This window comes from Panulirus ornatus, chromosome 46 (genome assembly GCF_036320965.1).
Source record: "Panulirus ornatus isolate Po-2019 chromosome 46, ASM3632096v1, whole genome shotgun sequence".
NCBI lineage: Eukaryota > Metazoa > Arthropoda > Malacostraca > Decapoda > Palinuridae > Panulirus > Panulirus ornatus.
Window position 1 is genome coordinate 3,189,395 of NC_092269.1, and position 26,583 is coordinate 3,215,977.

A 26,583-nucleotide genomic window follows, 5' to 3' on the forward strand; every position below is an offset into this window, starting at 1 on the left:
TTATGGGTTAGAATGGAGTAAGGTCTGAATAACTATATAGTCAATCCACATAAGATATTCTTTTCATTCTTTCAATCAAAAATGATGTAAGGTTAGTGCCATTTGATGTCCCAAGAATGTTGAAACCTATGGAGTTTCCAGGGGTGTCCTTCGCCCCCAATCATGTATCATCTTTTTTGGAATGAATCTGTCACATCCTTGTGTGTATATAAAAAAAAAAAATTGTTTTTGTGTAAAAGAATTGAACAAACATTATTTTTATGTAAAAGAATTGAACAAACATTTATACAACAGGTTGTGGAAAAAGACATCTATGTGATTGCTTTCAGTTTAACTCAATTATCAATTTCCTTTAGTGTTAGAAAAATTAGAAACCATATCTAAGGTGTATGATATGATTGTTGTTTATAGTAATAAAGGTAAAAGGAAAGTGTGTTCATAATAGTAACTTTTGTAATATTTTGATATTATAAATGCAAGATATATATATAATGTTTTGACCACTGCAGTACAATTTAAGGATTTCATCTTAATACATAAGCATTGTATGTGATAATAATTTATGTATTGTTTAAACCAAAGTTTTAGTTTTATTTTCAGTTATATTACTAGTGATATTTTGGAGATGCTTATACAGTAGTGTCAAAGGAGTGAATTAAATTTATGCAGTACTATTTCTGTGATTTTACTGGTTATTTTTGTATGATATATATTGCTTAAAGTATGTGCTTTGTAATTTTTTTCATACATATTTGCTATTTCCCACTTTAGCGAGGTAGCATCAAGAACAGATAACTGTGCCTTAGACAGAAAATCCTCACTTACCCCCCTTCTCTCATCCTTCTTTTGGAGAAGTAAAACAGGGAGTGGATTTATATAATATATTCTGCATAAAATCATCATCATTTAGTTCCTATTATTCATATTTTTATGGCTCATACACACATCAGTATTGCTGTCTCCTTTATCTGCTTACATTCGCCTTATGAAGTTACTTATTGCATTCGCTTCATTGTTTACTTTATTTTCATATTACATGATTTTTAGAGGCTTGTACTTGGGAATTTATTAACAATATTGATAGAAAATCTTCAGTCTGAATTCCTTGGCTCTAAGCAACGTTGAAATTATGGAGGATTTTGTATTTAGATACCAGTCTTTCTGGTGGGATGATTGTGTAATATATGTGACTATATACAAAGTAGAGCTCCTAAAAAAGAACATACTAAACTTACCCAAAATTATTCTATATCTCTGCTTTTAACAAATGTAATGTAAAGTTTGGTGATTATGAAAGATGAAGTATGGGGGATGGAAGCTTGTTTGTCACCATTTTAAGGGCAGAACAAGATAAATAATAAAAATAATTGAGATAAGCTGGGAGCACTACTGTCTCAAATTCAAACTTGTTGCAATTTTGTTAGGAATCTTAGATACACAGACATTTGGATTTTTCATGTCCGGCATCTGGATAACTGAATTATCGATCTTATACCTCTACTTTTAACCACAATTACATTTCAATTAAATCAGACCTTAAAAATCACTTAGAGCTGTAAATTATGTAACGCACACAGACAGGAGTGTTGGTGTCATTAATTGAGAGGATAGCAGCCATTAACCAGGTTTATAACTACCATATTTCTCTTTATATCTAATTATGATTTATTCCCAGCATTCATAAAACTGCTTTTCTGGCACTCATAATAGCATCATTAACTCCAACACCATCATAAGAATTTCCTGCAAGAGTTAGGGGAAGCTTTAGATCATGTATAAGTTTCCTTGAGTTATGAACTCTTTCAAAATGTCCAACATTATACTGGGGTATACAGTCTTTCAAGATGCTCACTTTATGGCGCACTGGTTTAATGCTAATTTTCAATGTCTCTTTAACTTCTTTCATAGCAACATCAAGTAGGCTTTCAAGAGGAGGATTATTTCCAAACAGGGACTCAAACCAATAACCTCCCATCATTACTGTCAATATAGTTCGGTCACCTTGGGGAAAGGTACAGGTATCAAATATCACGCCAAGAACTTTGTTGGGTTCTGAGGATGGCACAAGATAACCAAAGGCAGGTTCATTAAGTAAGTGACCTGGATACTCGAGGTTTACAACTCCAACAGTTGTGTATGGAATAGAACCGAGGAGAGTTGCCAACTCCAGACTAACAGAACTGACTATTGTGCTCAAATTTCTGGATGGCAAACACGACACAAGATTCTTAATTTCCATTTCCTCTTCTTCTGTTTGGACAACCAGTTTTCTGCCGCTTTTTTTTATTCCTTTCACAGGTGTATTTCTTCTGATTTCAATTCCATCCTGTAAGAGCTTTTCTTCCAAAACTTTAACAAAACATTCAAGGCCTCCTAATAATGACCATACAGCCCACTTCTCCTTCCTTGCTTGTTTGACTAATTCACACTTGGTCAAAGCTGAGTCAGGTTTCTCTGCATTTTTCCTATCTTTCAATAAACCTCCTAAAACAGAACCATATTGCTGCTCTACTTCATGCATTCTTTTAGCTAATGATAACACACTGAGGTCACGAGCATTGCCAGCAAAAATTCCTCTTGTCATTGGATCAATAGCATAATTTGCAACTTCTAAACCAAATCTACGATTTACGAAGCTAAAGAGACTCTCATCACTGTTGATTACCTTTTTTGCAAATAAATCTTTCAATGCATACAGAGCTAAAGGTTTTGAGAATGGTGGACTTTTTGTAAAAGCTGTCTTCAGACTGTTTGGAAGCTTATGTAATTTGCCATTTACCTGAAAAAAACAACAATGATTTAATTCAGTTTTTTAAGGATATACAATAAATCAAACATAGTATTAAAAGAAGATAGATGTACTTTATAATCCTAAATATGGGATATGTCAAAAATTTAGTATTGATTTTAAACATTTTGAGAAACTTTAAAAAAACATAAAGGTGAATGCAATACCAAAGTTCTTGTATCTCAGGGAATAAGAAAAACTCTATGAAATGTCAGTGTAAATGATGAAAATCTATAAAATATGAACAACTTTTGGTACATTGGAATGGTGTCCAATGTTTTTGCTAATGGGAAAGCAAGAGCTGAATTTTGTATAATGAGAGAAGTTATAACTGTTCTAAAGATCCACATATACTAATTTTGCTTTCCTGGACATGTATCCACTCCTTGCTTGTCTCCCTCAAAACAAAGAATCTTACAATTTTCTTCATTATGCTTTACTTCACTTGCTTAAGTAAGTTTTTCTACTTTTAAGAGTTTTTCATACTCTACCATATTTGAAATAAAATCTAGATTTTTTTAACCCCCAACACTATTTCTATCTATTTCTCCTACCATTCTGCCAAAAGGCAAGGCTAGTGCTTAGCACTCACCGCAAAAAAATGTAGAATTACAAAGAATGAGTTGTGCAAGTTAAGTGTTGTCAATTGTTAGGTGTGATAAAGAGAGACTGTATGTTTGTAGACAGAATGCCAACAGTCCATCTGTAAGTGAGGCAGAATTAAAGGCAGCTACCTGGGAAAGATGAGTGCAACTTTACAAACACTGTAGTGTTGGCTCCCTTGCAGCTGTCACTAACCCTCCTGATACCCAGGCAGGTGGTACCAGTAATATTCCTCCCTGGTCAGTGGCTGCCTATCAACCACTACCAACTATAAGACAAATGATGTCCAAGAAAATATATTTTGGTAGTTGTTACTGTACCTGTATCATCCTATTCTTCGTTGATGCATGACTGTAATTGATGCTAATGATTTTTTCTGTTAGGCCCAAACTTTCTGCCAAAGCAAGTGTATTTGCTCCAGCATTTCCTGCAGCTCTGTCGTACACAAAAAGTATATAGATAGAGGAGGTTAGCAGGAAATTTTAACTATTCATGAGCTGGAACTCTTTCTTCTTTATACGAAAGTCTACTACATATGCATGGTCCATTGACATGCAGTTAATGGACAGAACTATGGCACGTGAAGTGGCAGGAGTAAATCTCAGAAAGGTCTATGGGGCCTGGTTGTGGGTAGGGAGCTGTATTTTTGGGCATTACACAAGAGACCTAGAGAATGTATGAGAGCAAATATGGCCTTTATTTGTTCCTGCTGCTATCTTGCTAACACAGGATATGGCAATCAAGTATGGGGGAAAGAATTGCGTTCTGCACAACCAATTCTTTCTCCAATCCTCTTCAAACTCTTTGTATATGATCTACCATTAGCCCCTTCAGACTGTAGCACGAAGGTTCTCTGACATGTAGGTGACCTTACAATCACACCAAAGCACCCTGACAACCACAAGCAATAAACATGAAACGTTATATTATACAAATGGAGGAGTGCTTACCCAGAGCAGAATGTCTTTGTCTCCAATTACCCTTTTATCCCAAGACAGACAGGAATCCGACCTACACCCTTTCTTCACCTTGAATGGCCAATTGCTCTCTTTCAGTAACAAAAAAAAAACTATTCTGGGCATCAGTTAAGACAAACACAAGGCATTCACTCCTCACACCACAAACATCAAATCTAAAACAGCAAAATAAACTAAATACCCTAAGAACACTACATGGTACCTGATTTGGTCATGAAAAAGAACCCCTTAGTGTCCCATACGAACAATTCATCTACATCCTAAAGTATGCCTCACCTGCCTGGTCATCCTCCCTATCAAAATCAAATATAACAATGCTGCAAAAAAGCACCTTGGACAATCAACAGCTGCCTTGTAACCATTCACATTTAACACCTACATAATGAAATAAAGATTCTTCCAGTACACTCCCACCTGCAATAACACTAGACCCTTCCCATGTAAACCACCAACTCCCAAACAGAAATAAAAACTTTACTCATGCTTCACACTTCAGCAATCAAAACTCACGATCCCCCACCCCCAACATACACAAGTACAAACCAAAATGACCCAACAAGCACTAATGCCATCCCAGCTCAGCACTTAAAATGCCACCCCACCAAACACAACCATCTGAAACCACAATTTAGACATTTAAATTTTCTCATTTATCTAACATTTTCATGGTTTCCCCAGGACATTTCACATGCCTTTGTTCGGTCCATTGATGGCATCTTGACCCTAGTTTACCATATTGTTCCAATTCACTATATTATTATTTTGCTTTGTCGCTGTCTCCCGCATTTGCGAGGTAGCGCAAGGAAACAGACGAAAGAAATGACCCAACCCACCCCCATACACATGTATATACATACACGTCCACACACGCAAATATACATACCCATACATCTCAATGTACACATATATATATATACACACACAGACACATACATATATACACATGCACACAATTCACGCAGTCTGCCTTTATTCATTCCCATTGCCACCTCGCCACACATGGAATAACATCCCCCTCCCCCCTCATGTGTGTGAGGTAGCGCTAGGAAAAGACAACAAAGGCCCCATTCGTTCACACTCAGTCTCTAGCTGCCATGCAATAATGCCCGAAACGACAGCTCCCTTTCCACATCCAGGCCCCACACAACTTTCCATGGTTTACCCCAGACGCTTCACATGCCCTGATTCAATCCACTGACAGCACGTCGACCCCGGTATGCCACATCGATCCAATTCACTCTATTCCTTGCCCGCCTTTCACCCTCCTGCATGTTCAGGCCCCGATCACTCAAAATCTTCTTCACTCTATCTTTCCACCTCCAATTTGGTCTCCCACTTCTCCTCGTTCCCTCCACCTCCGACACATATATCCTCTTGGTCAATCTTTCCTCACTCATTCTCTCCATGTGCCCAAACCATTTCAAAACACCCTCTTCTGCTCTCTCAACCATGCTCTTTTTATTTCCACACCTCTCTTACACTTCCATTACTTACTCGATCAAACCACCTCACACCACATATTGTCCTCAAACATCTCATTTCCAGCACATCCACCCTACTGCGCACAACTCTATCCATAGCCCACGCCTCGCAACCATACAACATTGATGGAACCACTATTCCTTCAAACATACCCATGTTTGCTTTCTGAGATAATGTTTTCGACTTCCAAACGTTCTTCAAGGCTCCCAGGATTTTCGCCCCCTCCCCCACCCTATGATTCACTTCTGCTTCCATATATATATATACATATATATATATATATATATATATATATATATATATATATATATATATATATATATATATATATATACAACAACTGACTCACTTCCCAAGCTCTCTCATCCCCAACAGACTTCATACTTGCCCCTCTTTCCAAAACTCTTGCATTCACCTCCCTAACAACCCCATCCATAAACAAATTAAACAACCATGGAGACATCACACACCCCTGCCGCAAACCTACATTCACTGAGAACCAATCACTTTCCTCTCTTCCTACACGTACACATGCCTTACATCCTCGATAAAAACTTTTCACTGCTTCTAACAACTTGCCTCCCACACCATATATTCTTAATACCTTCCACAGAGCATCTCTATCAACTCTATCATATGCCTTCTCCAGATCCATAAATGCTACATACAAATCCATTTGCTTTTCTAAGTATTTCTCACATACATTCTTCAAAGCAAACACCTGATCCACACATCCTGTTTAATTTGTTTATGGATGGGGTTGTTAGGGAGGTGAATGCAAGAGTTTTGGAAAGAGGGGCAAGTATGAAGTCTGTTGGGGATGAGAGAGCTTGGGAAGTGAGTCACTTGTTGTTCGCTGATGATATAGCGCTGGTGGCTGATTCATGTGAGAAACTGCAGAAGCTGGTGACTGAGTTTGGTAAAGTGTGTGAAAGAAGAAAGTTAAGAGTAAATGTGAATAAGAGCAAGGTAATTAGGTACAGTAGGGTTGAGGGTCAAGTCAATTGGGAGGTAAGTTTGAATGGAGAAAAACTGAAGGAAGTAAAGTGTTTTAGATATCTGGCAGTGGATGGAACCATGGAAGTGGATCATACGGTGGGGGAGGGGGCGAAAATCCTGGGAGCCTTGAAGAATGTGTGGAAGTCGAGAACATTATCTCGGAAAGCAAAAATGGGTATGTTTGAAGGAATAGTGGTTCCAACAATGTTGTATGGTTGCGAGGCGTGGGCTATGGATAGAGTTGTGCGCAGGAGGATGGATGTGCTGGAAATGAGATGTTTGAGGACAATGTGTGGTGTGAGGTGGTTTGATCGAGTGAGTAACGTAAGGGTAAGAGAGATGTGTGGAAATAAAAAGAGCGTGGTTGAGAGAGCAGAAGAGGGTGTTTTGAAGTGGTTTGGGCACATGGAGAGGATGAGTGAGGAAAGATTGACCAAGAGGATATATGTGTCGGAGGTGGAGGGAACAAGGAGAAGAGGGAGACCAAATTGGAGGTGGAAAGATGGAGTGAAAAAGATTTTGTGTGATCGGGGCCTGAACATGCAGGAGGGTGAAAGGAGGGCAAGGAATAGAGTGAATTGGAGCGATGTGGTATACCGGGGTTGACGTGCTGTCAGTGGATTGAAGCAGGGCATGTGAAGCGTCTGGGGTAAACCATGGAAAGCTGTGTAGGTATGTATATTTGCGTGTGTGGACGTATGTATATACATGTGTATGGGGGGGGGGCCATTTCTTTCGTCTGTTTCCTTGCGCTACCTCGCAAACGCGGGAGACAGCGACAAAGTATAATAAAAAAATAAAAAATAATATATATATACACATAAATATTTTTCTATTCGCCATTTCCCATGTTAGCAAGGTAGCGTCAAGAACAAAGGACTGGACCTTTGAGGGAATATCCTCCCCTGGCCCCCCCTCTCTGTTCCTTCTGTATGTATATACATTTGTAAGTGGGTGAAATGGGCCATTCTTTCATCTGTTTCCTTGCACTACCTCGCTAATGCAAGAGACAGCAACAAAGTATAATAAATAAATAAATGAATATATATATATGGGGATAGGGGGAAAAGAATACTTCCCACGTATTACCTGCATGTTGTAAATGGCAACTAAAAGGGGAGGGAGTGGGGGGCTGGAAATCCTCCCTACCTGAGGAAAGGGGAGAAAGAATACTTCCCACATATTATCTGCAGGTCGTAAATGGCGACTAAAAGGGGAGGGAGTGTGGGGCTGGAAATCCTCCCCTTCCTCTCTCTCTCTCTCCAAAAAGAAAAAAAAAGAAGGAACAGAGAAGGGGGCCAAGTGAGGATATTCCCTCTGAGGTTCAGTCCTCTGTTCTTAATGCTACCCCACTAACATGGAAATGGCGAATATGTATGAAAACAAAATACATATCATACTTAATCACTGTTTCCTGCATCAGCAAGGTAGCACCAGGAAACGTACAAAGAATGGCCCATCCACTCATATACAAATATATATACATAAACACCCATACACGCACATATACATACACAAATTATACATATATACACATTATATATTCATACTTCCTTACCTTCATCCATTCCTGGCGCTACCCCGCCCCACATTTTCACTAACTTCAGCTTCCTTTTGCAAACCATCTCAAAATACTTGATATAGTTTGTATATCATCTGGCATATCTGCTGACTCCCATCATTAAACCATAACCTTTATGTGAAATATCCCTGACTTACTCTCACTGCACTCATTCCATACATGTAATCCTAACTGGAAAATCTGAATATCAGCATGGACAAAAATAAACAGCAAAAATGATACATCTTTCCAAGATGATACTCCGACCTTAATTAACTAATTGTTTCTAATGCTCTTCCTATAACAGAATCCTTCCACTAACTTGTGCATGATTTCTTTTACAGTACAAGATCCCCAAAGAGCCTGTATTCATACTCTAGATAATAATTTGTATATTTTCCCATTGAGGGAGGGGGTAGTGGGGAAGAAAGTGTCCAGCTGGAAGTGACAGAGGTAAGACTAGGATCTGAGGACCTTAAGGGGGCAGATATAATGCATGATCAGTGGAAGGAACCAGGAGGTAAAGAAATCAGAGAGCAAGTGTGTCGGAGGAGTGTTGATGTACGTCAGTAACAAGAAAAGTATTATCAATTTTAACGAGAAAAGAGGTGAAGACTGGATGGGTGTAAACATATATTTTTGAAAAAGTGCTCATCAGGGATGTATATAAAAAAGCCTGTATTCCTGATTACAATATTTTCAAGAATCCAAAGACTCTCCATGTTTGTTATTTAATTTTCTAATAGCCATAAGCTATACTATAGGAGTACTGGGATACACTCTTAACCATATATGGCTCAAGCACAAGGTGGTTACATAAAGTAAAAGTTCTTGTTGCCTGTGGCTGATCCATGGAGGAGTTAGTTGGGAGATAGGATAAGAAGGGTGGGAATGTTTTGCATGGCATATAAGTGATTGATTCTCAAAGATTTTTACTCTGGTAATCATAAACACCTGAACTTAAGCTCAGTAAAATGTGACAACACAACATACAAAGAGTACAGTTAAGATGTAGCCAGACAGAAGAGTCAGCTGTATGTTTGCATTCTGATTTTAGATTTAGACAACACAAGTGGAAATATTTCTCAAGTAACTAAGCAGGCCAACACCATTTATCTATTTCAGTGTGCAGTGGGGAAAGTCACAAAAGGAGAGGGGCAGATAAACAAGAGAGATTAACATCATAAAGTAATCTCTTCTTTGGTGTCAAAATCTGGTCATGCTGCTGTATAATGAAAAAAGACTCAACAGATACACAGATGACTTCTAACAAATCATAACGTTTTTCTCTTCAACACTAATCACAAGCTATATTGTAATACAATAGCTATATTGTAAATATTTTGCTACAAAAGCTATATTGTAATACAATACCTAAGTGTCCGAGGCCCAAGCTCATACACTGTTCCATCTTCATGAGTGGTTGAGTTGATCCATCCACCTAACCTGTGTGAGGCCTCGAACACCAGTATCCTGGATGATGAGCCAAGAGTCTTCAAATAATAGGCAGCAGCAAGACCACTAATACCACCCCCTAAAACTGCAGTCATCTCTTCTGGGTTTCTTAAACAAAGATACATACTGTTAGTTATAGCATACTTTATGACACCATTTAAATTATGAAGAAAAAATTGACATTTCTAGCATTTTCTCAAATTTTTCATTATACAAAACTCATTCATGTTCGCATGTACAGTATCAATGTCAGGTAAAAAAATATGTTTGGGGAATGGCGTTATATTGACAAAGATGTCCAGAAATGACAGTTTACACTTAGTACAATACTGTATATACTCATCTTAAAAATGGTGTTCCAAAATCCATGAGAGTGCTGGTGTATACTGAGATCTAACAGTTTAACTACCATGTAATCAACTATCGTTATCGTAGTTTAAAGTGTATTTGACTAAACTACTATTGATAAAGCTGTAGTAATTTCTAAAATTTATATAAAAGGGATATAAAACTCCTCAGGGTAAGTTATAATTTATTATATCCACTCAAGTCCTCCAAGTAGTCAGTGAAGTGTCAGTCATGTTTATGTAAGCCACCCAGCTAGAATAACGAGCAGGTACCCAAAATGATTCTGGAAATCTAAAGAAAAATTTTAATACAAGAAGCAAGTGAAACAAGAAAAAATGCTTACGAAGTCATTTAAGCCTTGTAAATCCTCAGGTAAAGAAACTCCAACCCCTTTGGCTGATGCTCCCAATCCTGAGTTGAGTTTTTTATCTTCATAAGTGAGTATGGTATTAATGATGAAAAAATTTGGGGTTTCAGTTAAATGAAGGAAACATGATAAATAATGAACAGCCTATGGAAATCTTGTAATTATGATACAATGTTTAAGGGCAAGGTACCATTTTACTGACTTAATGAAGAGGAAGAAAAGTACTTTTCAGTCAATTTACTAATAACACTGGTGACTGAGTTTGGTAAAGTGTGTGAAAGAAGAAAGTTAAGAGTAAATGTGAATAAGAGCAAGGTTATTAGGTACAGTAGGGTTGAGGGTCAAGTCAATTGGGAGGTGAGTTTGAATGGAGAAAAACTGGAGGAAGTGAAGTGTTTTAGATATCTGGGAGTGGATCTGGCAGCGGATGGAACCATGGAAGCGGAAGTGGATCATAGGGTGGGGGAGGGGGCGAAAATTCTGGGAGCCTTGAAGAATGTGTGGAAGTCGAGAACATTATCTCGGAAAGCAAAAATGGCTATGTTTGAAGGAATAGTGGTTCCAACAATGTTGTATGGTTGCGAGGCGTGGGCTATGGATAGAGTTGAGCGCATGAGGATGGATGTGGTGGAAATGAGATGTTTGAGGACAATGTCTGGTGTGAGGTGGTTTGATCGAGTAAGTAACGTAAGGGTAAGAGAGATGTGTGGAAATAAAAAGAGCGTGGTTGAGAGAGCAGAAGAGGGTGTTTTGAAATGGTTTGGTCACATGGAGAGAATGAGTGAGGAAAGATTGACCAAGAGGATATATGTGTCGGAGGTGGAGGGAACAAGGAGAAGAGGGAGACCAAATTGGAGGTGGAAAGATGGAGTGAAAAAGATTTTGTGTGATCGGGGCCTGAACATGCAGGAGGGTGAAAGGAGGGCAAGGAATAGAGTGAATTGGAGCGATGTGGTATACCGGGGTTGACGTGCTGTCAGTGGATTGAATCAAGGCATGTGAAGCGTCTGGGGTAAACCATGGAAAGCTGTGTAGGTATGTATATTTGCGTGTGTGGACGTATGTATATACATGTGTATGGGGGTGGGTTGGGCCATTTCTTTCGTCTGTTTCCTTGCGCTACCTTGCAAACGCGGGAGACGGCGAAAAAAAAAAAAAAAAACTTGAAGTGATTACACTGGTGGAATATGATTTAGATTTTTTTTTTTTTTTTGCTGTCTCCCGCGTTTGCGAGGTAGTGCAAGGAAACAGACGAAAGAAATGGCCCAACCCACCCCCATACACAATGTATATACATACACGTCCACACACGCAAATATACATACCTATACATCTCAATGTACACATATATATACACACACAGACATATACATATATACCCATGCACACAATTCACACTGTCTGCCTTTATTCATTCCCATCGCCACCTCGCCACACATGGAATACCATCCCCCTCACCCCTCATGTGTGCGAGGTAGCACTAGGAAAAGACAACAAAGGCCCCATTTGTTCACACTCAGTCTCTAGCTGTCAGGCAATAATGCCCGAAACCACAGCTCCCTTTCCACATCCAGGCAACACAAAACTTTCCATGGTTTACCCCAGACGCTTCACATGCCCTGATTCAATCCAATGACAGCACGTCAACCCCGGTATACCACATCGATCCAATTCACTCTATTCCTTGCCCTCCTTTCACCCTCCTGCATGTTCAGGCACCGATCACACAAAATCTTTTTCACTCCATCTTTCCACCTCCAATTTGGTCTCCCACTTCTCCTCGTTCCCTCCACCTCCGACACATATATCCTCTTGGTCAATCTTTCCTCACTCATTCTCTCCATGTGACCAAACCATTTCAAAAGACCCTCTTCTGCTCTCTCAACCACGCTCTTTTTATTTCCACACATCTCTCTTACCCTTACATTACTTACTCGATCAAACCACCTCACACCACACATTGTCCTCAAACATCTCATTTCCAACACATCCATCCTCCTGCGCACAACTCTATCCATAGCCCACGCCTCGCAACCATACAACATTGTTGGAACCACTATTCCTTCAAACATAGCCATTTTTGCTTTCCGAGATAATGTTCTTGACTTCCACACATTCTTCAAGGCTCCCAGGATTTTTGCCCCCTCCCCCACCCTATGATTCACTTCCGCTTCCATGGTTCCATCCGCTGCCAGATCCACTCCCAGATATCTAAAACACTTTACTTGCTCCAGTTTTTCTCCATTCAAACTTACCTCCCAATTGACTTGACCCTCAACCCTACTGTACCTAATAACCTTGCTCTTATTCACATTTACTCTTAACTTTCTTCTTTCACACACTTTACCAAACTCAGTCACCAGCTTCTGCAGTTTCTCACATGAATCAGCCACCAGTGCTGTATCATCAGCGAACAACAACTGACTCACTTCCCAAGCTCTTTCATCCACAACAGACTTCATACTTGCCCCTCTTTCCAAAATTCTTGCATTCACCTCCCTAACAACCCCATCCATAAACAAATTAAACAACCATGGAGACATCACACACCCCTGCCGCAAACCTACATCCACTGAGAACCAATCACTTTCCTCTCTTCCTACACGTACACATGCCTTACATCCTCGATAAAATCTTTTCACTGCTTCTAACAACTTGCCTCCCACACCATATATTCTTAATACCTTCTACAGAGCATCTCTATCAACTCTATCATATGCCTTCTCCAGATCCATAAATGCTACATACAAATCCATTTGCTTTTCTAAGTATTTCTCACATACATTCTTCAAAGCAAACACCTGATCCACACATCCTCTACCACTTCTGAAACCACAGTGATTTAGATACTATTCATTTATCTAAAGACAAATAAGTATGGAAGGCTACAAAATTATGAAAAATGGTTTACAGTTAAAGTAGGTGAAACAAAAAACTATACGAACGTACGAAAACCTCACGTAGGTACAGCCAGGGGCTATAAATTACTTTAGTTTTCATTTTTTGTTAAAAGTCAAAATATGCCTATATCAGTATAATCATTTTTCTTTTCATGACCTGGTGAACATTTTTAAGACAGTTTGCTATGATAGGGTTATGTGAAAGCAAATATGACAAATTGCCCAAACATACCAGCAACTGAATGTACATGCAATACCCAAACAATCACATTCATTTCAAATTCCACAGAAAATAAAGTGAATTTCCACTGTAGGTCGGGTTCTCCTAGTCTTTGTGATGCTCCTTTTCCTTTCTCTACATATTTTCTGACATCTTCTTAACCCTCCTTACTATCACACCATTATACCAATGTGCTTGCACATTATCTTATTATTGCTCCTCGAAATCATATGTCCAAATGTGAGGCATTAGTGAATATGCTTTTCTTCCGTACACTGGTCCTATGGGTGCCCTCAAACTACGTCTTTACTCAAAATCTCTTCAATCTTTTCCTGTGAACTACGATTTTCCGTCTTTTTAAGTGTTCTTACGGAAAGACACACCTGTTGATGTTATCTTTCATCCAGTTGGGACAGCCAAGAATAAAGTTGGAATCAAAGAAACTTTACATAAATTGCAAAACAATCTTGAAGCACAGTGGTTATTTTGCCTACTAGTCAGCATCTGTGGGTCAGATACTATTTTGCATGAGTATATATAAATTCAGTATTTGGTGTCATCAATGAATTAACATAGGTGCAACATGGATGATGGAAATTAAGCAAAAATCCCTCAAGAAATATTTGATGAATTTTCTAAATGTACGGTTCCTTATCATTCTAATGTATTAATCTCTTTTACATTACTTTCATTACCCTGTCAACTTTCGTGGACCTTGCTGAAAACTTCAAGTAAACTTGCATGATAATGATACCAGAATGGATGTATTATATATGTGAAGACAACCTCCTGATATGGATTTTATCAGAATATGTAAGTTATAACGCCATTCCCCTTATATAAACTAAATACATATGCAAGTATAAACACAACTGTCTTATTCACGGAAATATAGAGTGAAGTAGTGTCATCCGAGTGAAATAGTGTCATTCCCTTAACGGAGAGAAAATGACATAAACTTACATATCCTCTCGTGTTTCATCATCCCTTAGCTCGATATTTATCGCTAATCTACAATTCTTATTCTATATATTTATATGAAAATATCAAACTTTGTTATTAATTAATATATTATTTTTAGGAGCTCTAATTTACCTTAATTAAGGCAAAATACGTTCAAGTGATACCATATATAAATGTTTACAGTCCCCAAACAATAGCCCAACAGCAACATCCAAGATTTCTCTCTCGTATGAAGCAAATAAACCTGGCTTTATATGATACTGCAAACGGAAAGTGAAGTATTGAAATATTTTCTTTAAGTTAGGATTATGACTAGTTTATCTAGAGGTATACAGGTATAGTATTTGAGCTATGTTGTTGGGAAGTTTGTATCAAGCAACAGTCTAGTATAGATCGCTAATTTGGGATAATTATAACACTTTGGGGTGAGAGGCTGCTCATAGAGAAGAAAAAAGAGAAATGAGAGGATATGTTTGCTATCATGGGATTGAATTACCCATTGTTTTATTGTGAGGAGGCAGTGGTTATTTTCCTAAATTTATGGCTCTGGCGAGTCAAAAGTCATTATATTTATCGTTAGTTTCAGTGAATTTAGTAATGAAATTGTAAAGTTAAAACATATATATATATATATATATATATATATATATATATATATACTTATGGTTATACTGAAGTGAAAAGCCACCTTCAGTAAGGCTATAGCACGGTCAAGAATGTCTGAGGTGTTATAAAATGTCTTTAAGTTTCTCATATAGGCTGAATCACAGTCAAAGGATCTGTCCTTCTCTCTCAATAAATGATTACATTTCAGGTTTTATCAGCTGTAATATACCAAGATGGATGATCTGCTGAGGAAAATTGGAGAATTGGATTTGCGGAATCAGCAGAAGCTGTTGACGGCTATGGTGACTAATAATCCACCAGAGGTGCAACAAGCTCTTCTTCTTCCCACTGTAATGGCAGCATCCAGGTTGAGTCAGATAAGTTTTACATTTCAATAATGATTTTATTTTAAGTGAATGGATAGATATACTCCAGATAAGCATGAAAGGAAGTTCATTCATTACTGACTTCTTGGCTACTCTGCATATGCTTTGTTTCAATTGTGGTGGTTTGCTTCCATGTTTCTTTCTGTTGCAAAATTGGTGTCTTTCATCAGATTTTCCATAACTATCATTTATAGCCCATATGCTTCAGCTGATCTATTCTGGGAGGATATAGCATGAAATAGATTTTAAGCACTTTTCAGAAGGACATCGTGCATGAGAAAGAGATGTGTGTCTGTTATCGAATAATATTTGTTTCATTGTGATAAACAAAATAAAGTATGGGTCTCACTCTGCAACATGGCCAATATCACTTGAATGTAATGTTCTCAATGGCACTTTTTTGGCAAGCTTTTGCCTGCTGTTTTAGTCCTCAACCCACATTTTTTCCCCTTGTTTTCCATTTAGTAAATGAGCATCAGGAACAGTTCATTAAGCCTTAGAGGAAAAATCTTCATTTGCCTTCCTCCTGTGTAAACTATGGATATTTATGACTGAGATCTCCCTATGTTGTAAAATATTAATTTAAGCACATTTTATATTATTTTATCCCCAATTGATAACATAGTCTTCAGCTAACCATTGAAAGTGAAAAGTTACTGTATAAATTTGCATTGTTGAAGGCTTATTTTTTCAAACCTGAGCCAATAAGTGAGCATGGGGGTTGAGAACTACATAGCATCATCACATACTATTCTTTGGGTAAGCTCATCTTCAGTACCTAAGTACAGGATCACCTTGCTTGGAGATGCTGCTTGCCACCTTCTCTTTTGAGAGGAGAAGATTATCACAAGCTCAAACTCAGAGATCCACAAGCAAAAATAAGTTTAGTTACTGGTGACACCAGTTTTCCCTCATTCTTTGCCACTGCATGAATCCAATACTGTTTATGGTTAATCCTGTTGGTCATAACAGGTCCAAAAGCTCAGGTCAAGATGTTGCATTATTTGAATATTTTCTTATATATTTCAGCTCCAATATAGGGACCTCACTGCTGAAGCTGTCATCCATTACCTTATGTCTTCCAAAACTTACTGGTATCACTTGCTTTGGAAACCTTTCCAAGATTTGGGAAAAAACACCCCTTGAACTTATAATCTCGAAGGGCTTATGCCTTTTTATTACAGCTGCTCTATTCCATGACCAGGAAAAAGCTGCTACTCCATTGCTTACTAAAGCTGCACATTTATAAAACCCTATCCCTTTGGCATGGAACTGAACTTAGAAGGCCCACAGCAGGCTGAGTACAGCATTCCTTCCTCCTTCAGTGACCTTAAAGAGGTTGTAGATCTTTTCCTATCAAATTCCTTCCCCTTTAATTTTACAGCTGAAACCTTTCTCTAGAAGTTTCTTTCCTCATTGCATTAACCTTGGGATATAAAGTTGGCTGCTTTCATACCATCCCATATTGAGAACCTTCTTTATTTTCAAGATCTGGATTAACACCATACTTCTAGCCAAGACTAGAACATAATTCTGCTCACACAGATAGCATATTTTTCCATTTGGAAAGAGGACACATAGTATGTGTCCAATGAGTACCAAGGATTCTATGTCAGCATGAAACATCACTGCTTCTGTCAAACTCCTTATCTTAAAGACTTTGCTTGTCTCCGTTGTCTGTGCCCATGTTGTAATGTCCACTGTACTCTTTGCAAGGAATTCGCTTAAGATGTGTCATAAATGGCTTTCGAAATCTGGTAACACCTTTGTCCACCATTGCATGAGGTGGAATCGGAAAAGACTTGCTTAGTAGTGTTTAGGAGTTTAGTAGACACATAATCACCGCTTATTGATGCCTGTTAAGAAGAAACAACTTTTGGACTTCAGAAAAGTAATTTTTTCCTAAAGAGTAGGCTTGTGAGCAAGCCTTTTTTATCTTTTCAACTCTTCTTCCCCTCACTCTTCTTATAATTCCTTTAGTACAACTTAGATTTTGCAAAAATGAGGTAAGTCGTGCATATCAGTATTTAGGCTGTGATGATGGGCTTTGTCCTTTCGAGGAGATGGTGATAAGCAGTGGCTTCATGTAAGGTTATCCTGTCCTTAGAGGGACAAGGTAGGTTCATGCACAGAATGATATGGGTTAATGCTATATGTTTTCTAAAGAGACTGAAGCTCTCTAATTCCCCATGTTCAACCTCCATATCAAAAGAATATAGCTTTTCACACCTTGAATTTGATTTTACACATGCTTACATTACTTGCTAATGGAAGATGTTTCTTATTACCATAATCAGTGATTTTTTTACTCATCAGTTATATTTTCATCAGCTATGTTAAGTGGCGTTTGGCAACTTTTCTCAATGGCCAAGACACTCCAGACTTGCTGGTGCTCCTACCTCCAGAGTTGCAGCTTGTGGTGCTGCAGTATGTAGATGGCACCAGTCTCTTAAATGCATCTCAAGTCTCAAGAGACTGGAACTGGTATTTATTGTTTTTATTGTAATTGATTTGGGTAGAACAAAGAAACCAGAATGCATTGTTCCTTGTGTCTGGAAGGACTGTGCCTCAGAACTTACATCCATGGTAGATCACCTGTCTTCCTCTTAGAAGCCAAAACTTTATCTTCATCTTAGGATTGGGCATTGATACTGGCCATCCCAAAGAAGGGTGGCTATTCTAACCCTTCCAGCTATCATCCTATTGCTTTGACTTATACTCCCTGAATTATTTGAATCTTACAGTAACTTCCATAAAGTAGCTTGAATCTTACAGTCTTCTCTCTCATCATTCATATGAGCTTTACAAGTAGAAATTTACTTGTGATATCCTCTACAATACTACTGATGTCATAATATTACTTTGAGAAATGCTGGTGAATTTTATTTTGTGGCCATGATATTTCAAAAGCCAGTGGCTGAAAGGGTTTAGCATGGGTTCTGATCTCTAAACTTTCCTTTTTAAGCTTTACATCCTCACCTATTCTCCTATATTCACCTTTCTTTCAGGTTGATCCATTTCCATATTGAATGAATGTCATTTCCATTCTTTATGAATGATGATGTTTGACAAGGTTCTTCACTCTCATTTTCTCTCTTTCTTTTGATCTTTCTTTAGTAAATAAACCCATTTATGACTCAGCTTTCTATTTCTTCTTTATTTTTCAAATGAACACTGTATACTCTTGTTCAAATAATGTCTTAACCTCTTTTGGTATTATGTCACATTAAGATTGCTTCTGAAAGTTTTTTGTATAACTGGTACTGCTGTATGTAATTTTTAAAGATGTGGGCGACTGTAATGAATGTTTTCTTTTCTTTTGTAAGCTCTTTACCAAAAAGACCAGTGTTATTTACACCAGACTTTTTTCTACAGAAAATTTTCATGATGATTGAAGAAAACTATCAAGGTATTTATGCACGAAATTATGAATTTGCCATTTTCTGTTTCATTATTTTCTTCTAAACAGGAGCTAACTAGTACATAGTACATAGATTGTGGCAATATGAGGGAAATATTTCACATATGTCATTAAAACTACAGTATCTGACTTTTAAGATTTTCTGTTATAATGATGATAGCCTTGTAACATTACATAAAATTGTTCTGCTTAATTCATATAAACTATATATCAATACTGCTTAGATATGTATGCATCACAAATGCTTGTGTTTTAAGTTGGAAAAAAAATCTGAGTTAAACCTAAGTAGTCAACCACCACAGAAAGTGGTCCCATCATATGGTATTTGGATTTGCTCACTGGCTGGATCTTTTTAGGAAGAAAATTTAGTTTTGAACTTGAAGAAAGATTTCCTTTCTGCAGAGGAGGCAGTGAGTAATCCTTCCTTTTCCTTTGCAACTCTGTTTCCCCTCTTTACTCTCTTATATCCCATTTCTTTTAGTTTAGGGTTGTGCAGTAATGAGTAGGATGTGATTGTTCCTGTATATCTGGATTTAGGCTTGTAATGTCAGCCCTTTCTGTTGAGACGATGGTGTTGAGCAATGATTCCCACGACATGATCCTAACCTCAGGAGAGATGTTGGATTATCATTAGATAGTACATCATTATTCCCAAAGGAAGCAAGCCTCTCTCTCTTTCTCTCTCTGACCCTCTTATTAGAAGAAACAACTTTTCACAAGATAAGAATTCATGTTTATTTCAGCATTATCAAGAACCACAGTAAAATATGGATCAAGAAATGCAGAGAATTGGGAGTAAATGTTGATAAGATTAAATATGATACTAATTGGCATCAAATCTACGTGTCATCTTTACGGCAAAAGTTGTCGCTGAAGGCTGGGACTGCCTTCACTGAACGATTTATGCAACTTCAGAACTGCAAAAAGGCTGTCAAGGCAGTTGATTATCAAAATGGATTCCTCTGTACAGGTATACTGTGGAACTCATATTTTTCCTTTCCATGCATTTTTCTTTTTTAAGGATTGTAAGTATAGTGAATAGGATATAGTTAAGAAAGCATTTCATTTAATGTAGTCACAGATTTGAGAACATTGTAAAAGGAATGAAGAATGTTGAATTGTTTTTTTTTTTTTTTTTTTGCTGTCTCCCGCGTTTGCGAGGTAGCGCAAGGAAACAGACGAAAGAAATGGCCCAACCCACCCCCATACACATGTATATACATACGTCCACACACGCAAATATACATACCTACACAGCTTTCCATGGTTCACCCCAGACGCTTCACATGCCCTGATTCAATCCACTGACAGCACGTCAACCCCGGTATACCACATCGATCCAATTCACTCTATTGAATTGTTATATATATTTATTATTTTGCTTTGTCGCTGTCTCCCATGTTAGCGAGGTAGCACAAGGAAACAGACGAAAGAATGACCCAACCCACCCACATACACATGTACGCACATACACGTCCACACACGCACATATACATACCTATACATCTCAACGTATACATATATATACACACACAGACATATACATATATACACATGTACATAATTCATACTGTCTGCCTTTATTTATTCCCATCCCCACCCCACCACACATGAAATAACAATCCCCGCCCCCCTTATGTGCAGGAGGTAGCACTAGGAAAAGACAATTGAATTGTTATATATAATCTTTATATTTTACCAGGAACTCCCAAGTATTGAAAACACAAACGTGTTTTACTAGTACTTAATACATGAATAACTGTAATGGTATGAATAATGCAAGTTAAATGAAAGCAAAATCACTGTATTGGCTGTTGCACTGTAATATCAGTTTGAGTGCTAAAGATTTGGATTTTGTGAATGAATTTACTTATTTGTGAGTGAGGTTGGTGAAGAATGGCATGAGTAGGGAAGCTAAAGAAAGAGTTGTATATGGAAAAACTATGGAGAGTGCTTGTCCCAGCTCTGTTGTATGAATATGAAACTCTAATTGCCATTGGTTAGGATAGGTGAAAAAAATTATGAGTGACATGATAACTTGCATAATGTTTAAATGGATTTTGGAGAAAAAAGAGTGAGAGATGAAAGGATACGTGGAATGAGGAAATTATCAGAAAGGCGTGAGACAAGTTTTTTGCTGATGATACTGTTTCGATGTCTAAATGTTTTGTTCATCTCAAGATATTTTGAACCTGAGTTGTTAATTCAAGAGTCTCTCCTTTTGTTCTATTTAGTGTTTGAATACTCTCCAAACTGTTGATTGATCATGGGTTTGAAAGTACAAGAAGAGGTTGAGCTAAAGAGAGGTTGATAGATGTAATCAGTAAATTGATGTGGAAGCTTTTATACTTCAGCACATTAAAATAATGTATAATTTAAGGATGTACTGAAGAAAGTAGAGAGACTGTATGAACTTGATCCATCCCATGTTAATGAGCAAATGGTTAATGTTAATGGAATAGACAGAGCAGTGAGTTTCTCAAAATGTGAAAAAAGTACAGGGGATACTGAGGATGATACTCATTTCTTATCTGAGAATATATAACTGCCCACCGACTGTGAGTGTAATCTTAGCATTAGTTGATGACTGGGCATGGGGTTGGCATCCCTAATTAGTGCTGGTAGTTGAGATGGTAGCTTTATATACACTATGTCAGTATAACCACTGAAGAATAGTTGATTGGGATGTTTGATCAATGTTATTCATTTTTACAGAGCATTATCCATTTGACTGCAGGCAAAAGACTGGCAATATTTGAAAGTTCCTTGGCTCACCCTGTCTAGGTTCAAAATATAATGTTTTACTCTGCAAAGCACCTGAGGCATGACTTCTCAAACTCTGTAGGATATCAGCATATGATAAAGAATGAATCCTGCATTTTCATGAGTTAAACTGTCCTGCATTTTCATGAGTTAAAGTATTGGTGAGTACATTGCTAATAGTTTAGATTCTCTTTAAGTCTTAGGAGGTTACATTATAGCTATATGAAAGATTTAAAGATTTTTTGTGATTGAATGTTAGAACATACTATTAATTGCTAAAACTTTTTTTTCAGTGTCAGAAGAAGATTATGTAAACATCTGGCAGTTAGAACTCAACATCCCCTTGCTGACATTCCCAGTTGAGCGTGCTGTTTCATGCATTAAGTTCAAACCAAATTCTCTTCTTATCTGTGGTCATTTTGTTGGCATCCTGACTTCTTGGGATCTTAGGATGATGAGTCAGCTATCATGTACTGTATATAATGCAGCAAGTGAGGCTGCAGATGAAAACTCTCTCTTGAGATGCAAGTTCAAGATGCATGCTGGCCCTGTTTTCAGTAGTGACTTTAATGAAGATCTAGGCTTGTTAGTCAGTGGTGGGGCAGACGAGTGCATAAAGTTATGGTGCTTATCAACTGGTTTAGTGGTTAAGTCTTTACCCAATCAAGATCACTGGGTTTTAAGAGTCATTCTCCTTTCAGACTTGTCTTGCAACTTCAATCATGTGATAATATGTATGACAAGAGATAATGTCAGTAAAATCAGCTGGCCTGCTAGTAGAAACAGAAATTCTAGTCCTGAAGTAAATTCCTCAGAAAATGTGACAAGTGACAACAGTGATCCCAACTCTGCCTGTTTCATTAATAGATTTGGTGACTTAGATAAAAGTTCATTGAAATCTTTTATACGTCTAAATGAGGGGAACAATAACTTTTTTACTCCAGGTCTGCAGCATAGTACCAAGTTTGTTGGGTTAATAAAGCAAGATATTGATGAGAAACATGCAAATTTGTGTGTGTATGACATAGAAACATTTGAATTATTGTACAATATCATTCTGAACTTCAAAGTTAAAAAGCTTCTTGCTCTCGGAAATAGATATGCCCTTCTCCTCACAATCGGGAATGTGCTCTATTCATCAACACTCATTGCTGTGGATATCATAACAGGAGAAACTGCAGGTACTCATGCTGTCCCACATTCCAAGTAAGTTGTTGAATGCTTCAGGTACTCCTATGGAATTATGATAGTTTCCAATGTAAATTCTTCTTTGAGCCCAACAGCAGACCAAGGATATTTTTACATATGAGCCCTTACTAGGACTCTTTTTAGATAATATTCCTCAGAATCAAAACGTTCTTCTTAATCCTGACATGATAGCCCTATCCTTCCCTACAGACTCATACTTGCTGTCAATTTGTCATTTGATTACTCTGAGAGCAAAAATCAATCAGGAAAATGTTTTTCTCCTGAAATTTAGCCTTTTATAATATGGTTTTTAGAAAAACTGATATTGTGGAGTATTCAGATCATCAAGTTAAAGGTGGCTGAATATCTGTGTACTGAGATTTTTGCTTTCAGTCTTAGTGAAATGTCAAAGAACACAAATTGTTGGAGCTAAACAAGCTTTGCAAATGTCTCAGGTTTTGCAACTTTTGTATCTGTTATGGTACTGCAGGCTTCACATGTTGCATAGACTTCAATCCAAGCTGTAAAGCATCACTTAGATTTGTTTCTGGTAATGAGGATGGTGAGCTAACATCTCAGATGAATGCGATAACCGAGTTAAAGCAGATGTTCTTGGTCAACATAATGTTGAGTACTTCTTGTGATCCTGATGTTAGTAGACATTTTTAACCTCTTGTCTTATTGTAGGTAGGACAGTGATATTTCATGTTAAGTAAAAGTGAGTCATTCATAAGTCCCAGCTTCCAGGATAGTTCCTGTCTCAGATGGACAACAGAAGTAACTTAAGTATTCAGTACAAGGAAGAATCAGCCCTGATGTTAAGCGTGATTATGTGGTGGTGTGACTTGGAGGTGAAGACAGCTTTGATTTTGGTATCCTGATATATTTTATGATTGTATTGCCATTTGGCCTTACTATATATGCATATTAGATGAGTGAAATGGACAGTATTCTCTGTATGGAGAGCTGGTCAACAAAATTAATGAAAATATAGGCCATGCAAGAGAAAACCTCCTAACCTTTTTTTTCATGAAAGTCCACTCAGCTTCCTCACCAACCTTTTATTATTTGCTTCCTGTCTTTTAATGAAGTTGTAACAAATCTAGTTATATCTAATTCAGCTAATACATATGTTTCTCTCCTTCATAACTCTTTATTATGTGCGCATTCTATCAAGTATTTCCTTGTTCTTTGTACCCCGTGGACTCAACCTACAAAATTCTCTATAACATACTCTAACTTGCCAGATTTTCTCCCACATTTCATTTTCTTCCTAAAGCCTCCTAAGTTTCGTACTTGATAGCCTTCACACTTGATGGCCCTCTTTTTAAGAATGCTTTATACAGCTGGGCTTAATACTGAAAACAAAGTATGAATACATTTTATGTATCTGTCTGAATTATGCTGCCTCTTCCTATGCATAGAGCCAGAGGGTAAATACAGTATCTTCCAAAAAAATGTCTGCTGTAAATGGTATCTATACTTTCAGTCATTGGAGAATGAGTAGCAGCAAAATACAACATTACTGAAGAAATATGTATGCTGAGTTGGCTATGTTGAATATTCAGATCTGTTGACATCTGCTTGCATTAGATGGTATGAATAGAACTAAGGTTGTCATAGCAAGTTTATTGAAGAGGAAAAATAGGATTAAGAAAAGAAAGTGATATTAAGATAGAATTGGAAATATAAACATCAAAATAATGGAGAACATTACTCTCCAAAAGACAGTTCAGTGGGTTATTTTTATTTTTTTGCTCAGTGATGTGAATAACTCCATGGAATGTGTACGGTGAGAGTGTAGCTTAGGGAATCATAGGCTGGAGAGTACATTGAGAATATAGCTAAGAGAATCATAGTTTGGAGAAATAACAGGTAAGTGTTTACAGTGGTTACACCAGAAAGTGGGATTAAGGGGAAGGAGGATCCACCAGTGATTTTTGACAACTGTTTAATCTGTTCTAAACTACCTCCAACTTTTCAAGTAACTGAATCTTTATTTACCATTGTTTTTTTATGTTGGAGAAAAGAAATGAACGAAAGCCAATCTTTAATCTTACATGTCTGTATTGATTACCCTACAGAATGACAACCCCTGATGGAGCGCAGCTTGTAGTTGGTGACATTGATTGGCTTGATGGACTTGGAGGACAGTTGCCAGAATTAAAAGTCCCAGCTATAAGTGCTGAAACAAGTGGAAAGAGTGACAATACTGAAAGTTCAGTGTGTTCATTTAACAAAGAAAGTCAAGAAAACATCAACAAACCAAGCAGTGTATCATCTAGTCACTTAGGTCTTAAAGTATATGATCAAAACAGAAGCCCAGAATGTGGTGCACAGCATCACAGTACCTACCACCCAAACAAAGGGTGTATGTGTAAAGATTCCCAAGGGGAGGCTATTGCAAACATTGCTGCATCTGGAGATATGTGCATGGGTAATTATGGCACAGATCTTCATTATAGGAACAATAATGACCCTGCCATTACCTCTTCAGATGATTTGTATGTCCCAGAAACAAGCCTTCAACCTCCGTCTCATACCGTGCATCATACCAAAGAAACATATCGAGTAAAACTGGAGAGACCTGGTCACTTAGTTTTAGCTGCAGGGGTCCAGAGTGAACCTGGCAGACTATTTACTCTTTGGTGGACTCATTCCAAACAAACAGGAAAATATAAGGAGGAATAAAGAATGATAAACGTTTATGAATATTAAAAAGAAGACGTGTTCATCATGTGATGTCATAAAAGATTCTTTTTTAAGCACACAAAGCAGATAGCACTGAAATCATGAGAGTTAATGTGTGTGTCTGTGGTATCCAAATTCTAGATTAAGTTTCAAGAATTTATGAATGGGTGTGACATTCTGGCTGTAGCTAGATTTATATCACTTACAGATGGCTAAGTAGTCAGCCTTCAGAGTGTACAAATTTGAATATCATTCAGTCTTGTTTAGCATTCAATTAAAGTTAAGTGTTTCTGACAAATTATGCTAGAAAATAAAGCAAGAATCTTGGAAGATGAGTTGATAAGAATGCCTGACATGTAGTGGTACTCAAGAATGTTTTATTATAAACACTCTCACCACAGATCAATAAATAGATTTTGTACTCATTAACTGTGATGATAGAAACATATGAAAACTGGAACTTTTCTTACTCAGTATCTGTGATTACATCAGAAAAAATAAGTAAACTGGAGGTTAACATGATGGTAACAACTAATGTGTGTAGAGACCATGGTCAGCTCTTTGTGATTAGTAACTATGACATTTCATGCAATAGAATTAATTGCAGCTTTAGTTGTGAGTGTGCAGGAAATGTGATCGTGTAGATACAATATTTCACGACTGTATAGATTTTGAATTTTGTATATACTGTACCCACAACAAACTTGTTCATCAGCCTATATGTAATAGATCTATTTCACACTTTTGAATTAAAATAGGCCACAGAGATTCTCTAGATATTTGATTTCTTATATTTTACTGGTGTTGGACAAATGGTAACTCTTCTTGAAATAGTCTCATTTCATCCTTCTAGTTTCAAGCAATG

At 37.4% G+C, this 26,583-nt stretch overlaps 2 protein-coding genes across 5 annotated transcripts; one reads left to right on the forward strand and one right to left on the reverse strand.

The window, feature by feature from the left end:
* Nucleotides 1–867: 867 nt before the first annotated feature.
* Nucleotides 868–14,686, reverse strand: Ppox (protoporphyrinogen oxidase). 3 transcript variants are annotated; one of them, XM_071688641.1, is made up of 4 exons: nt 14,664–14,686; nt 9,785–9,973; nt 3,712–3,826; nt 868–2,779 (listed from the first exon to the last, which is right to left on the reverse strand). In XM_071688641.1, the coding sequence occupies exons 2-4, from the start codon at nt 9,958–9,960 to the stop codon at nt 1,679–1,681; spliced, it is 1,392 nt and encodes a 463-aa protein (XP_071544742.1). In that variant the 5' UTR covers nt 9,961–9,973; nt 14,664–14,686; the 3' UTR covers nt 868–1,678. The 3 variants fall into 3 exon arrangements, with proteins under 3 accessions (XP_071544742.1, XP_071544740.1, XP_071544741.1); XM_071688639.1 differs by having other exon boundaries at nt 14,586–14,681; XM_071688640.1 differs by having other exon boundaries at nt 14,574–14,674.
* Nucleotides 14,687–14,838: 152 nt separating this feature from the next.
* On the forward strand, nt 14,839–26,487 carry LOC139763062 (uncharacterized). 2 transcript variants are annotated; one of them, XM_071688648.1, is made up of 6 exons: nt 14,839–14,936; nt 15,478–15,636; nt 17,987–18,139; nt 19,820–20,046; nt 22,133–23,045; nt 25,112–26,487. In XM_071688648.1, the coding sequence occupies exons 2-6, from the start codon at nt 15,503–15,505 to the stop codon at nt 25,716–25,718; spliced, it is 2,034 nt and encodes a 677-aa protein (XP_071544749.1). In that variant the 5' UTR covers nt 14,839–14,936; nt 15,478–15,502; the 3' UTR covers nt 25,719–26,487. The 2 variants fall into 2 exon arrangements, with proteins under 2 accessions (XP_071544749.1, XP_071544750.1); XM_071688649.1 differs by having other exon boundaries at nt 14,881–14,941.
* Nucleotides 26,488–26,583: the final 96 nt, after the last annotated feature.